Source organism: Benincasa hispida, chromosome 9 (assembly GCF_027475165.1).
Source record: "Benincasa hispida cultivar pf3 chromosome 9, pf3_genome.v1.1, whole genome shotgun sequence".
Taxonomy (NCBI): domain Eukaryota; kingdom Viridiplantae; phylum Streptophyta; class Magnoliopsida; order Cucurbitales; family Cucurbitaceae; genus Benincasa; species Benincasa hispida.
This window is the reverse complement of record NC_143486.1, coordinates 79,689,946-79,702,521: the sequence shown is the minus strand read 5'-3', so window position 1 is coordinate 79,702,521 and position 12,576 is coordinate 79,689,946. Positions and strand designations below refer to the sequence as shown.

Here is a 12,576-nt window from a genome sequence, read left to right as displayed (position 1 = left end):
AGACGAAGGTGAAAGGAAATAAAAATTATATCGTGAAGTACTCTTTGCGTGGATTTCCACAAGCGTTCCAGGTAAATTTGCTTAACATAATAATCATGTTGTTTGATTTAACATTACTATTGTTCTTAATAATATTAAATTTTATTTTGGTATGGACGTACGAGATCCTAGTAGCATCGATAGCTGGGAACATTGCAGAGCAAAAGAGCAAGGTGGCTTTGCCTCGCATATTACGATGGTCATGCTTCCACTCAGTGTCCTTCAAAGTACTCAAGAGAGACATATTCGAGTTTAACAATGTATTTTTACTCTATGCATAATATATTCATTTGGTTGTTAAATTGACACTAACCAATTTACTGGGTTGTTAATGCAGATAAAGGTTAAAGTGGGTATTGTCATGACAGACGCTGAGAAGGAGTTTCGAGATACCCTAGTGGACAAACGACTTATATTTGATCTAGGTGCCAATGATGATAGTGATGAAAGTAGCAATATGTCGAGTAATGGGGGTAGTTTTGAAAGCGACGGTGATGATCATCATGGATGTAACAATGATGAATGTGGACATGTGGAGGGAGGGGATGAACACAAGTATTCTGAGCACGAGGATGCTGAATGAGGAAGGGTGGAAGGAGGGACATACACACCTAGTGATGATATATTCCATGATGTAGTGGGGGACGTATGCGATGAGGATAAGTTAAACCCACCTGAGGTCCATCTTTCAGACTCCCATAGAGAGCGATCTATGAATGAAGAGTGTCCTGAGTGTGCTGCCCGCAGAGAGGGAGCCAATCCCAACGATTCTATTTATTCTACTTGTGGACCATTGAAAACTCATTATTGAGGTTGGATGGCCGAATATCGAGTTTAGATAGTCGTGTATCCAATATGGAGGAAAACATGATAGAAATGAAAGGACAGTTGGCGATCATCCTGTCATTGTCGTAGTCTATGTGCAAAGTTTGCATTTACTATCATTTTATGTCTTTACATGTTTAGTTTTTACGTGTTCGTGAACTCATCATTTTACTTTACTAATTGAAGGGTTCCACGGTAAACGAGGAGACGACAAGGTCATCCATCCCATCTTGGGATCCCGATACCACTGATGTGATTTCCTTTGATACTCTCATCCTCCCTGTAGAGCCTCAAATACCACCACTTCACCTACTCCCATCCCCTCTCTAGAGCCCGATACAACAACATCACCCACTGACGTCAAACCTATAGAGGCTGACGTCCCACAAACAGAGGTCGACATGTCTGGCTTACTCACCATGCCACATACAGGGGCCAACATATCTTACATCCTAGAGGCCGACACTTCTGGTATTGTTACGACCACATAAGGAGTTACATTAGTGAATAATTTATTGAGCAATAATCTTTGTTTATATTTTTATATTTCTTGATGAGTAATTTTTTGTTATCTGTTTATGTAGGAATCTCGAAGAATTACTCGTACAAGGAAAGTTGTTGATAAATATACACCCTCAGCTCAAGTAAACAAGAAAAGTGTGGTTAAGTATCCTCTCCCATGTGTACCTACGTCACTATCCAGAGTGATTGTCGCGTACAACATAACACATGACGTTTGACTTAATATCTTTATAGAAATGATGGGCTGGATCTCAGATGAGAATATCGATAACGAGGTTCGAGAGAATTCCTTAAACCACTTGCCAAGCAATTTTTCAAGGAATTGATTGAATCGAATTCGTGGGTCGAGTGCGATGTAAGTTTCCTAGTCTTGACTGTTTTACAGTTGGATTTCTTGTACTTTTACTGACATAGTAATTTTTTGTGCAGATCATAAATACTTTATTTCATTTTATGAAAGAAAAGTTTTATACTTGACCTGACATATGCATGCACAAGTTCATCTTGCCAATTGGTGTAACGGTAAATTTTGATATATTTTATTGTGCAGAGTTATTTTACTGTGGTATATTTCGTTATTTAAATTCTCATTTTATTTGGTAGCGGCGAGGTATTTAAACGAATAAAGAATAAGACGAGATTGGAGGCTACCCTAGCGTGGAAGGATGAAGACATGTACAAGGACTACATCACCGGTAAATTTCGATGTCAAATGGGCAGATGTAGATTTCGTGTATACGACAATGAATATCAGTGAGCACTGGATGGTCCATCCAATGGACATTAACAGAGGTTATTTCATGTTTCATTCACTCCTGTTATACACACCAATGACAAAGCTGGTGATTTGGCTGGAGCCATTAATTGTCACAGTACCATCCCTACTTCACTAATGTGACGTAGATCGTTCAAAGTCAGACCTATCCACATCATGTTGGAAAATCTCGCAACCTATGAATGCCAACATACAACATGGTATTGGGTTTTATGTCCTAAAACTCGTGATATGTAAACAATAGAACTTAAAATTCAATAAGTTGTTGTTGAATATATTGTTTTTTAGAAATCCAATAAACCTAAGTCCCTTGACTATTACATGAGTACTTGAACTTTATGTGGAGACATACAAATGGATCATGTTCGAGTAAATAGTCAAAATGATTTATAGTATATGAATAAGGTTGGTTGCCTTATTCTGGTAACACTATTGGATGTGGCCTACTCTGTAGTTGTTACAAAGAGTTGTAAAGTGCTATATAAGAAGTGATCCTAATTCATGCATATTATAACATGAGGAGTGGAGACGTCCTGTGCAAATGAGTTTTGTATAAAATCGGACCACGAAACCAGTCACTCTTACAATATAATGTTGTTTACTGTTTAAGACTGACTATTTCAAAGCGATGACCTAGGTAACTTGACCTTAATTCTGAGCTAACTATGAAATCCACTTTGTTTGGGATTATCCTTTGATCTACAAATGGTGAGAGTAGACCAAATGTTTCTACTCAATAAGCCTCCCATTTCAGGGGTAAGACTAGATAGATAGCTGGGGACATAGGGTGCAAGAGGGAATTCACTCCTACCCAATTAGGGTTAGTAGAGAGGTTGTTCCCTTCAAGTGCCGATTCTGGGTCTTAAACAAGAGACCTCACCCTCTCATTAGCTGATTAATCTCGAATCGTTGGAGCCCATGGTCTGTAGGTTCGCAAGGTCCCCCTACTACCTCGTAAATGGATTAGCTTTAGAGTAGTGTAATAAGTTAATTTGAAACGTTCGAATTAGAATTAAATGAAATTGGAGAAATAATATTTAAATATGATTTAAATATTTGAAAATGGAATTGTGTAAAAATTAATTTAATATTTGATATTAAATTATTTAGAATTATTTAAATTGTTTAAATAATTATTTAGAATTATTTAAATTGTTTAAATAATTATTTAGAATTATTTAAATTGTTTAAATAATTATTTAGAATTATTTAAATTGTTTAAATAATTATTTATTAATTTTATTAAGAAATTAATTTTGTAAAATTAATAATATTTTCAATTTTATTAAATGAATTGAAATATGAAATCAATTTTGATAAATTGAAAAAGAAGGAAAAACACAAAAATGGAAAATAGACATTTTCCATTGTCTTCATCAAATAGCTCACTAACAACCCATCATCTTCAAGCTTCATTAACTTCTAGCATGAGCTACATCTCATGCAGCTAATCTCTTTGCATGATCGTCTGCAATATATTGAATAGATTGGAGTGCTTTTGAGGTAATGCAATCGATCAAGTTTTTTTTTGAAAAATTCGTGAGAAGAATGGTGTTTTTTTACTGGGTTACTACTGTGAGTTTATCTTCTATTCCCTTTATTCAAGCTTATTTTAAGTCCCACTACTCAATCTAGAGCAGCAAGAGGATAGTAGGGAAGATCTTGGGGTGGTCTACAATAAGATTCAGAGGAGATTAGCAGTTGGATTCAAGCTTTGAGGAAGTTCTACAAAGGTATGTCATCAGACCTATTTATTTCTGCTAAAGCATGCTTTCATTTCCGCCAAAATTAATGAATTAGAGTGCTTACAGATCTTGGTCACTTCCGCTGAACGATGGTACGTTCCATCACTCGCTTGATTGTGGTATCTTTGCAATAAAATTACTAGAACATTTGGTGACTGGTGTTGATCCATCCGTAATCACACAGGAGAAAATGAGTGAATATATAATGTAGTTAGCGTGTCAATTGTGGGCGAACACTCCGTATTTTTTATGTGTATAAAACATGTATTTTTTTTGTATGTAAAAATATGTATTTTTTATGTATGTAAAACATGTATAAAATAATTTTATCAAAGTTCAAAGTTCAAAGTTCAATATTATACATTTTATCAAAACATGTATAATTGAGCTACTGCTCTTTTCATTATATCAATGGTATATAAAATATTATACCAAAGTTTAAGGTTCAAAGTTTAAACATTGAGAGAGCGAGATTTTGAGAGAGAGCGAGATCTTGAGAGAGAGTGAGATTGAGAGAGCGAGACTTTGAAAAAATAGAAAGTATGTTATAAGATGAAGATTGCTATTATAGAAATACTCTAGCTTGTTATTGTTTTTTATTTACGAAAAATGAAGATTGCTTACAACTTGTTTTGTTTACAGAAAAAATAGAAAGTATGAAAAACTCTTCTTTGGGGCCTGATCAATGTTATTTATAATACATACCAACAAACCGTTAAAAGATAAAGTTAGTGTGTCACGGTTTCTGGCATTTTCAAGATAACACATACTAAAGAGACCGTTACAAAATAACACATACCAAAGAGGTATTTGTGTCACGGTTTCTGGCATTTTCAGTACGTCGCACGGTTATGTGCGGTTTGCTACAATTTTGGAGGTTATGCCCATAATTCCCACCCGACCACATTTCATTTATCTGCGAAATTATCCTCTGGATGGTATTCTTCTCACTCTCCGTCGCCCAGCTTGAGCCACAAACTTTGGAGGAAGAATAGTCTTTTCTACATATCCAGGAGCTCTTTTACATTCAGATATGTACCCAAGTGGATTTATGGGCTCCGTATACGCAATCATTAGAGAGTCCACTATATAAATCGACTATAAAGACTCTAAATGGGTATATTTTGTTCCTTGGCAGCAACAATTGCATGCAAACACGAGATACCAAGTAAGTCAGATTCCTTATATGTGCATTCCTTTGTGCGAAGATTCACAATACCGTCCAATCGATTATCTCACACGTGTACCCAATAACAATCAATATGTTGAGTTTTATATCCTTAAACTCGTGGTTTCTAAAAAATGGAACTTATTCTGAAAATTCAATAAAGGTGTTATTGAATAGATCTATTACTTAAATAGAAATCCAATAAACTTAAAAGTCCCTTGACTATTGGATGAGTACTTGAACCTTATGTGGAGACATAAAGGTGGATCAGGTTCGAGTAAATAGTCAAAATGATTTATAGTATATGAATAAGGTTGGGTACCTTATTCTGGTAACACTATTGGATGCGGCCTGCTCTGTAGTTGTTACAAGGAGTTGTAAAGTGCTACAAACAAAGTGATCTTAATTCGTTCATGTTGGACATGAGGAGTGAGGGTGTCCTTGTGAAAAAGAGTTTGTACAAGATCGGACCACTAAATGAGTCACTTTTACTTTATAACACTGTTTACTATTTAAGACTGACTATTTCAAAGCGATGACCTAGGTAACTTGACCTTAATCCTGAGCTAACTATAAACTCCTATTTGTTCAGGATTATCCTTTGATCTGCAAACGATGAGAGTAGATCAAATGTCTCTACTCAATAAGCCTCCCATTTCAAGGGTAAGATCGGATAGATAGCTAGGGGCATATGGTGTAAGAGGGAATTCACTCCTACCCACTTTTAGAGATAGTAGAGAAGTTGTTCCCTTAAGTGTTGATTCTGGGTCTTGAACAAGGGATCCTACCCTCTCATTGGACTGAGAAGGACTTGGTTTTGTTGATTGGATCACAAAACAATTGTTCATTAGGGATCAGTGGGGACTTAAGGAACAAGAGGTAATTTCGGGGATAAAACAGAGATTCGACCCAGCCATTATTACGAACAACCTGTGAAGGGTTGACTTACTAAACATGGTTATTTTGAGTGGACATAATATATCTATAGTGAGGGGAGTTCAACTATAGGCTTTAATGGAGTGACCCATAAGTTAAAGAATGAGTGTTAGATCGATCTAATGAGTTTAGCCAATTAATCTTGGATCATTGAAACCCATGATCTGTAGGTCCACGAGGTCCCCCTACTAGCTCGAAAATTGATTAGCTCTAGAGTAGCATGATAAGTTAATTTGAAACGTTCAAATTAGAATCAAACAGAATTTGAGAAAATATATTTAAATATGATTTAAATATATGAAGATGAATTTATGTAAAAATTAATTTAATATTGGATATTAAATTAATTAGAATTATTTATATTGTTTAAATAATTATTTATTAATTTTATTGGAAAATTAATTTGTAAAACTAATAATTTGATTTTAAAAATAAAATATGTTTTCTAAAATCAATTTTGGATTTTGGAAATAAAAATTACACAAAGTGAAAAAATCAGATTTTTCAAGTTCATCTTCAACTTGCTCACTAGGAACCCACCACCTTCAAGCTTCATTTACTCCAAGCATGAGCTGCATCTCATGCAGCAAATCTCTTCGCATGATAATCTGCAATATATTGAAGAGATTGGAGTGAAGTTGAGGTGATGCAACTGACTGTTTTTTTTTCTAAAATATCTTGAGAAGAAGGTGTTCTTCAATGGGTGTTGCAGTGAGTTTTCTCCAAAATTCCCTTTAATTCCAACTTATTTTGAGTCTCACAACTCAATCTAGAGCATCAAGAGAATAGTAGGGAAGATCTTGTGGTGGTCTCCATAAGGATTTGGAGGATTTTGCAGTTAGAAATAAAGATTTCAACGGTTCGACAAATGTATGTTCTTGAAATCTATTAAACTCTGTTTTAGCATATTTTCTTTTCTGCCAAAATTAATCAATTAGAGTGCTTATGGATCCTGATGTCTTCCGCTGCATGCTGGTACCAATCCAACACAATAGGCTCGACCCGATATTGTCTGCCCTTATCGACCTCACTTGCCAATCGGGTTTCACAGTAGTCAGAGTGCAATGTCGTTTGAGATTCCCAGTAACTCCTTCATTCGTAGAACCACGATTGAAGCATTCCTTTAACATGTTCAATCAAGCATACTATGGGCAATAGTCGATACTCTTTAGTTAACGAATTGAAACACTTTGCATTGTTGGACGTCATGTTGTCATATATTCGTTCTATTTGGTAAACTCGTGCCCACCTTTGAAGACCGATGTCTTCCAGATATTTCGTGACGACACCGTCTCGAAAACTACAGAATTCGTCTCATTTTGTCTAGAACCTTGTCATGCAAAATGCCCTTGCTGCATCTCTAAATATCCTAACAACCGTACTATCCTTAAAGTTTGTAATAAGATTTTGTTCTATATGCCACGTCACAATCCACGAAATGCCGTGAAAAAAAAATGCATGAATAGCATTGCTAATAGATACCATCCGATCAGACACAAACACCAGATTATCGGGTTCTCTGATACTGCATTTCAAGTTCGACATAAACCATTTCCATGATTGATCTGTTTCATTGTCCATTATTGCATATGCTAGTAGGTATAATTGATTGTTCCTGTTCATAGAAACTGCAACCAACATGGTGCCTTTGTATTTTCCTTTCAAGTGTGACCCATCAAAAATTATCACAGGCCGACAGCTTATGAAACCTCTAATACAAGGCCCTAATGCCATAAATATATACTTGACATGCACCTCATCTTCAAGTTCGATCTCAAACACTGTACTCAAATTCTCTATTTTTAATGTTTCTCTATACGCATGTAGTATGGAGTATGAGTATTTTGGAGTACCTCTAGTGAGATCATATGCGGTTTCTCTTGCACGCCACGCTTTATCATAACTTATGTTCACGCCATAATTTCTCCTCATATCCTCAACGATATGACAAGGTTTATAAATACGTTTTATTCTTGTGAACTTATCTTTAATCCACTAACCAACAACCGTAGCAGTTGCTTGTCTACGGTCGTGATTCAGAATTCCGATGGAACATGTGCGAACTGCAGTAATTTGTGATCTTGAATATATCAGACCCTTCCATTTTCACTGAACGAAGGCTCCACTTACAAGTCTCCCCAATACACTTGACAGTGAACAAAGATTTGGTTGACTTTCTGACCCTAAATTCAAAATTTTTATTGATGAACAAAATAGATAATCGCATTTTCAAGTCATTTTTACTCAAAAATAGTTGATCAACTTCAACGTCCTCTGTCCCAGATGAAGAGGTCTCGGGCATAATCAACTCTGTCCTATGACTTGATGACACAGATGGTGGAACCACTGAAGCTACTATAGAACAACACACATCTCTATGATCATGATCCATTTCATTCAATCCTGTTGGTTGTTCATTAACATCCACTGAAGGACCACAACTTTTCTTTGGATGACCACAATCCATATAATCAAGTCTAGATGATCTCTCATTACCGAAAACTGAAGTACCGCCCAATTCTGAATTCAATCTTACTGGATTAGTGCGGTCGTTGTCTAGTGATAATGTTTATGGTACACTGTTAGTAGACAATGGAATATCATCCTCTTCTCGACAAAACTTATATGATTCCTCGTATTGTCTATCCATAGTCGTATCATCATAACTCACATTTCCAAACCCCATTTTAATATTTTCATCCTGATTTGATTTCAGCGTTACAAATAACTGAAGTCTACTAAGCTCTTCTTGAAAAAGAAGGAAGCGAACATCATCATCATTCCTTATGTATTGTGGAGGGGCTTCATATTCAAGCTTATATTTAACTCTCATTATAAGATCAAACTCTGAAAAACTGACATTTGTAACCCTATAAATGTGAGATTTAAGTTCTTCATACTTCAATGTAATAGGCACAATGATTCATGTCAACTCTCCCCCAATATACGAACTTTCATTCTCATCCCAATCAACTTCATATCGAATAAATACACTTTTTTGTCATCCTACAAAGCAAGAGAACATTTTTCATTAAGTTGTACAAGCAATTGAAGCGTACTCTCGCTCTCTCTTAATTTCGCTCTCTCTCTTACTCTCGTTCTCTCTCACTCTCGTTCTATCTCTCCTCCTAATACAAAATTTCATAATGCTACATTTTCATAAATAACACAACAAAAATAATTAAACCAACTCAAAATAATGAAACACCTTTCTGAAAAACTTGTTCCGTTCTGAAGAAGCCTCGTCTTGGAAATCCCTGTTCAACAAAACACCATCGAAAACCGGAGAAGTAACCACCATTGAAATGGAGTTTAGAGTTTAAAGAAATCACCATTGTATTGTGTTTAGGGATTATTGATTTGAGGCTTCAGTCGTAAAAATTGTCAAATCATTCGTACACTGACGAGCAATCACATCAAACCAGAGAGTTTCAAGTGAGAGCGGGAGTGTTTAATCAGACGAGAGCGAGACTTATCTCGTGAGGCACTTGTGAGGACAATTTACGTAATTTGGTATGACGATGATATCAACAGATGGTCAATTGACATTATTTTTTAAAAATGGGTAATTTGACATTTCGAGCCCAAAAAATGAGTCATTAGTACAAATTTCCGGACTATTGAGCTTCAAACTTCCAAACTCTTGGCAACATGCCCAACCCTTGAAGTCATCATCGAAAATCGAAATCCCCCGATTGTAGTTGTTGAAGATTTGTTGAAGATTTCTGCTCTGATTCAGATTCAAACGCTGGAGAGAAAAATCCTCAATTTGCTTCGAAAATCTCTCATCATTACAAAATCCTCAATAAGCTGCTAGTGCTAGTGCTGCCATTGGAACTCCTTTCCGCGATGATTTTAAACCTAAGCTCTCATTCAGAGCCTCAATTGCGGCCAGTTAATCGGGAATAAAAAGAAAAGGGAATAATACTTCGGCCATCTATGCCATTTCCCCCTTGGAAGTTGTAGGCGGAGACAATTTTCGTCTTCCCATTCTACAATTGGTCTCAAAAAATGGCGCAATCAAACACTCTTCGTCTCAGTAACCCCCGTCTCGTGGATCAAATCTTGGTGGCAATGCTTCAAAACCGACCGTTCGACACCCACATCCATTCTGCAGCCTCTACTTCCACCACCCACCATCAATGGAGTTCGGAATCTGTTTCCGATGTTCTAAGATCGGTGCCTCGTTTCTTTTTTCAATCAGCCCGATCGATTGGCACCCAAAAGGGTTTTCGGCACCGTGCTCCTCTTAAGCAAAGGAAATTGAAAGAGGAGGCTTACAAGTTTCGGAACAATGTGCTTGTTCTCGGCCCTGCTGCTCACAGGGACCCTTTCAAGGTCGAGCTTGGATTGAATAAAGCGTTGGAGTTTTTCTATTGGGTCGAAACCCATTTTGGGTTTCAACATGACGAGATTACTTGCAGAGAGATGGCTTGCATATTGGCTCGAGGGAATAGATTGATGGGTCTTTGGGATTTTTTGAAAGAAATGTCCAGGAGGGGACATGGTGGGCTTGTTACTACTGCGACCATCACGTGTTTGATAAAAGTCCTGGGAGAGCAGGGTTTGGTGAATGAAGCTTTAACTGCATTTTATAGGATGAAGCAGTTTCATTGTAAGCCTGATGTTTATGCTTATAATACGGTTATCAATGCTTTATGTAGGATTGGGAATTTCAAGAAGGCTAGGTTTTTGTTGGAACAGATGGAGTTGCCTGGATTTAGATGCCCACCTGACATTTTCACATATACGATTCTGATCAGTTCTTATTGTAAATATAGCTTGCAAACAGGGTGCAGAAAGGCCATTCGGAGGAGGTTGTGGGAAGCCAATCACTTGTTTAGAATCATGTTGTTTAAGGGATTTGCACCAGATGTTGTGACCTACAATTCTTTGATTGATGGATGTTGCAAAACGTACCGAATCAAGCGGGCATTGGAATTGTTTGAGGATATGAACAAGAGGGGATGCACTCCCAATCGGCTTACCTACAATTCTTTCATCAGATACTACAGTGCTGTGAATGAGATTGACCAAGCAATCAAAATGTTAAGAATGATGCAAAAGATGAACCATGGAAGTGCCACATCAAGTTCTTATACTCCTATTATTCATGCTCTATGTGAAGGAGGAAAGGTAATTGAGGCCCGTGATTTCCTTCTTGAGTTGCTCGAGGGAGGTTCTGTGCCTAGAGAGTATACATATCAGTTGGTATGTAATCGGCTGAACTCAGCGGGTAAACCAAGTTTACTAGACGAAGAAGTGCACAAAAGAATAAGACATGGAATAGAAAATAGGTATAGAGAAGTGAAGAAAGTAAAGCTAATTATGTCCAGGAAAGGATATATTGATGCCTGTAATGAACAAAGACAGTAGCTGGACTTTTCACGGTGGGGTAAAGAGGGATGGATGAAAACAGGGTTTGGCAATTGACTATCTCGTCATCCACTCCCAGCGGCCAATTGTGACAATTGCCATCTGATTTTAACTAATGTAAGTCTCCTCTGCAAAGATAATATATGTTTTCTGGGGGGATTATTTGTTTGATCTTTCTTCGTCAGTATATGCTTTTGTCTGTTCTGTTATCCGAAGAAAAAAGAGTTTTGATAGCTCTAAAAAAGAACTATTATTCCTAGCTTAATTCGGGCTCGTTATCGGATTTTACGTGTTTATTTTTCTATTTTGTAGGCATTGAGCAACTAAGAGATAGAATAAGCAATTTGAAGCTGATCGGGTTAATTTGAATCAATTTGGAGATGATTTGAGCATCCGGGCTTCAAAGGAGTCAACAAGACCAAAATGTCCCTGCTTCAGCATTGTAACGCTCGTGGTTTGGCTTGGCCTGACGCTTGCCCAACGCTATGAGACAGAATGAGTAGCGTTGCAACGCCATCCATCAGTGTTGCAAACGCTAGGAGCTTTGACGGACGAGGAGCCTCGCGCGTGCGCAAGTGAGCATCAAGGCAGTGTTGTCTTCACCCTGACGCTCTTGATCAACTGCCTTAGCGTTGCAATGCTAGTTCTAACGTTGGACGCTGTCTCGTTTTCTATAAATAATCTCCTTCGATTTTAGGTTAATTTGTGCTGAAAATTGTATTGAATCTCAATGGAGGCCGAGGAGAGGTTGAAACTTCTTCCTTTTCCTTTATGTTTTCAATATCATTAGGATAGATTTTCATTTTATTTCGGATTATGAACGTGTATTTGGATGTATCTCGTTGGTTTGTTTATAAATCGATGAGGTAATTCTTTATCTAGTTCTTTGATCGAACAATTTGTGTAATTCAATGAGTTTTCTGTCCAACTTTGTGCTTTAATTTAGAATTGTGTTTTCTTTGAATCTTACTTGATTTGGATTTGCTTTTGTGTGTTAGATTGACGCCCCTATCATAATTACATATCTCCACTAGTTAAATTCAAACTCGCACGTATCCTTGTAATCGTCCATGTTTTGAGTTTACCCTTGTAGCATCGATTAGATGAAAATGCTTAGGTGTATAGACTGGGGCTTTTCCTGATACTTAATCAACGTAGTTAAATCCTAAATCTTAATGCCAATAGTATCT

General features: G+C 36.9%; 1 protein-coding gene across 1 annotated transcript; it reads left to right on the top strand.

The window, feature by feature from the left end:
- The first annotated feature begins 9,645 nt into the window (after nucleotides 1-9,645).
- Nucleotides 9,646-12,314, top strand: LOC120085120 (Pentatricopeptide repeat (PPR) superfamily protein). Its single transcript, XM_039040981.2, has 2 exons — nucleotides 9,646-11,503; nucleotides 11,699-12,314. The coding sequence occupies exon 1, from the start codon at nucleotides 10,022-10,024 to the stop codon at nucleotides 11,384-11,386; it is 1,365 nt and encodes a 454-aa protein (XP_038896909.1). The 5' UTR covers nucleotides 9,646-10,021; the 3' UTR covers nucleotides 11,387-11,503; nucleotides 11,699-12,314.
- Nucleotides 12,315-12,576: the final 262 nt, after the last annotated feature.

What these genes read in the sequence shown, in the direction of transcription:
- LOC120085120 (XM_039040981.2), top strand. Translation starts at nt 10,022, where the DNA reads ATGGCGCAATCAAACACTCTTCGTCTCAGTAACCCCCGTCTCGTGGAT.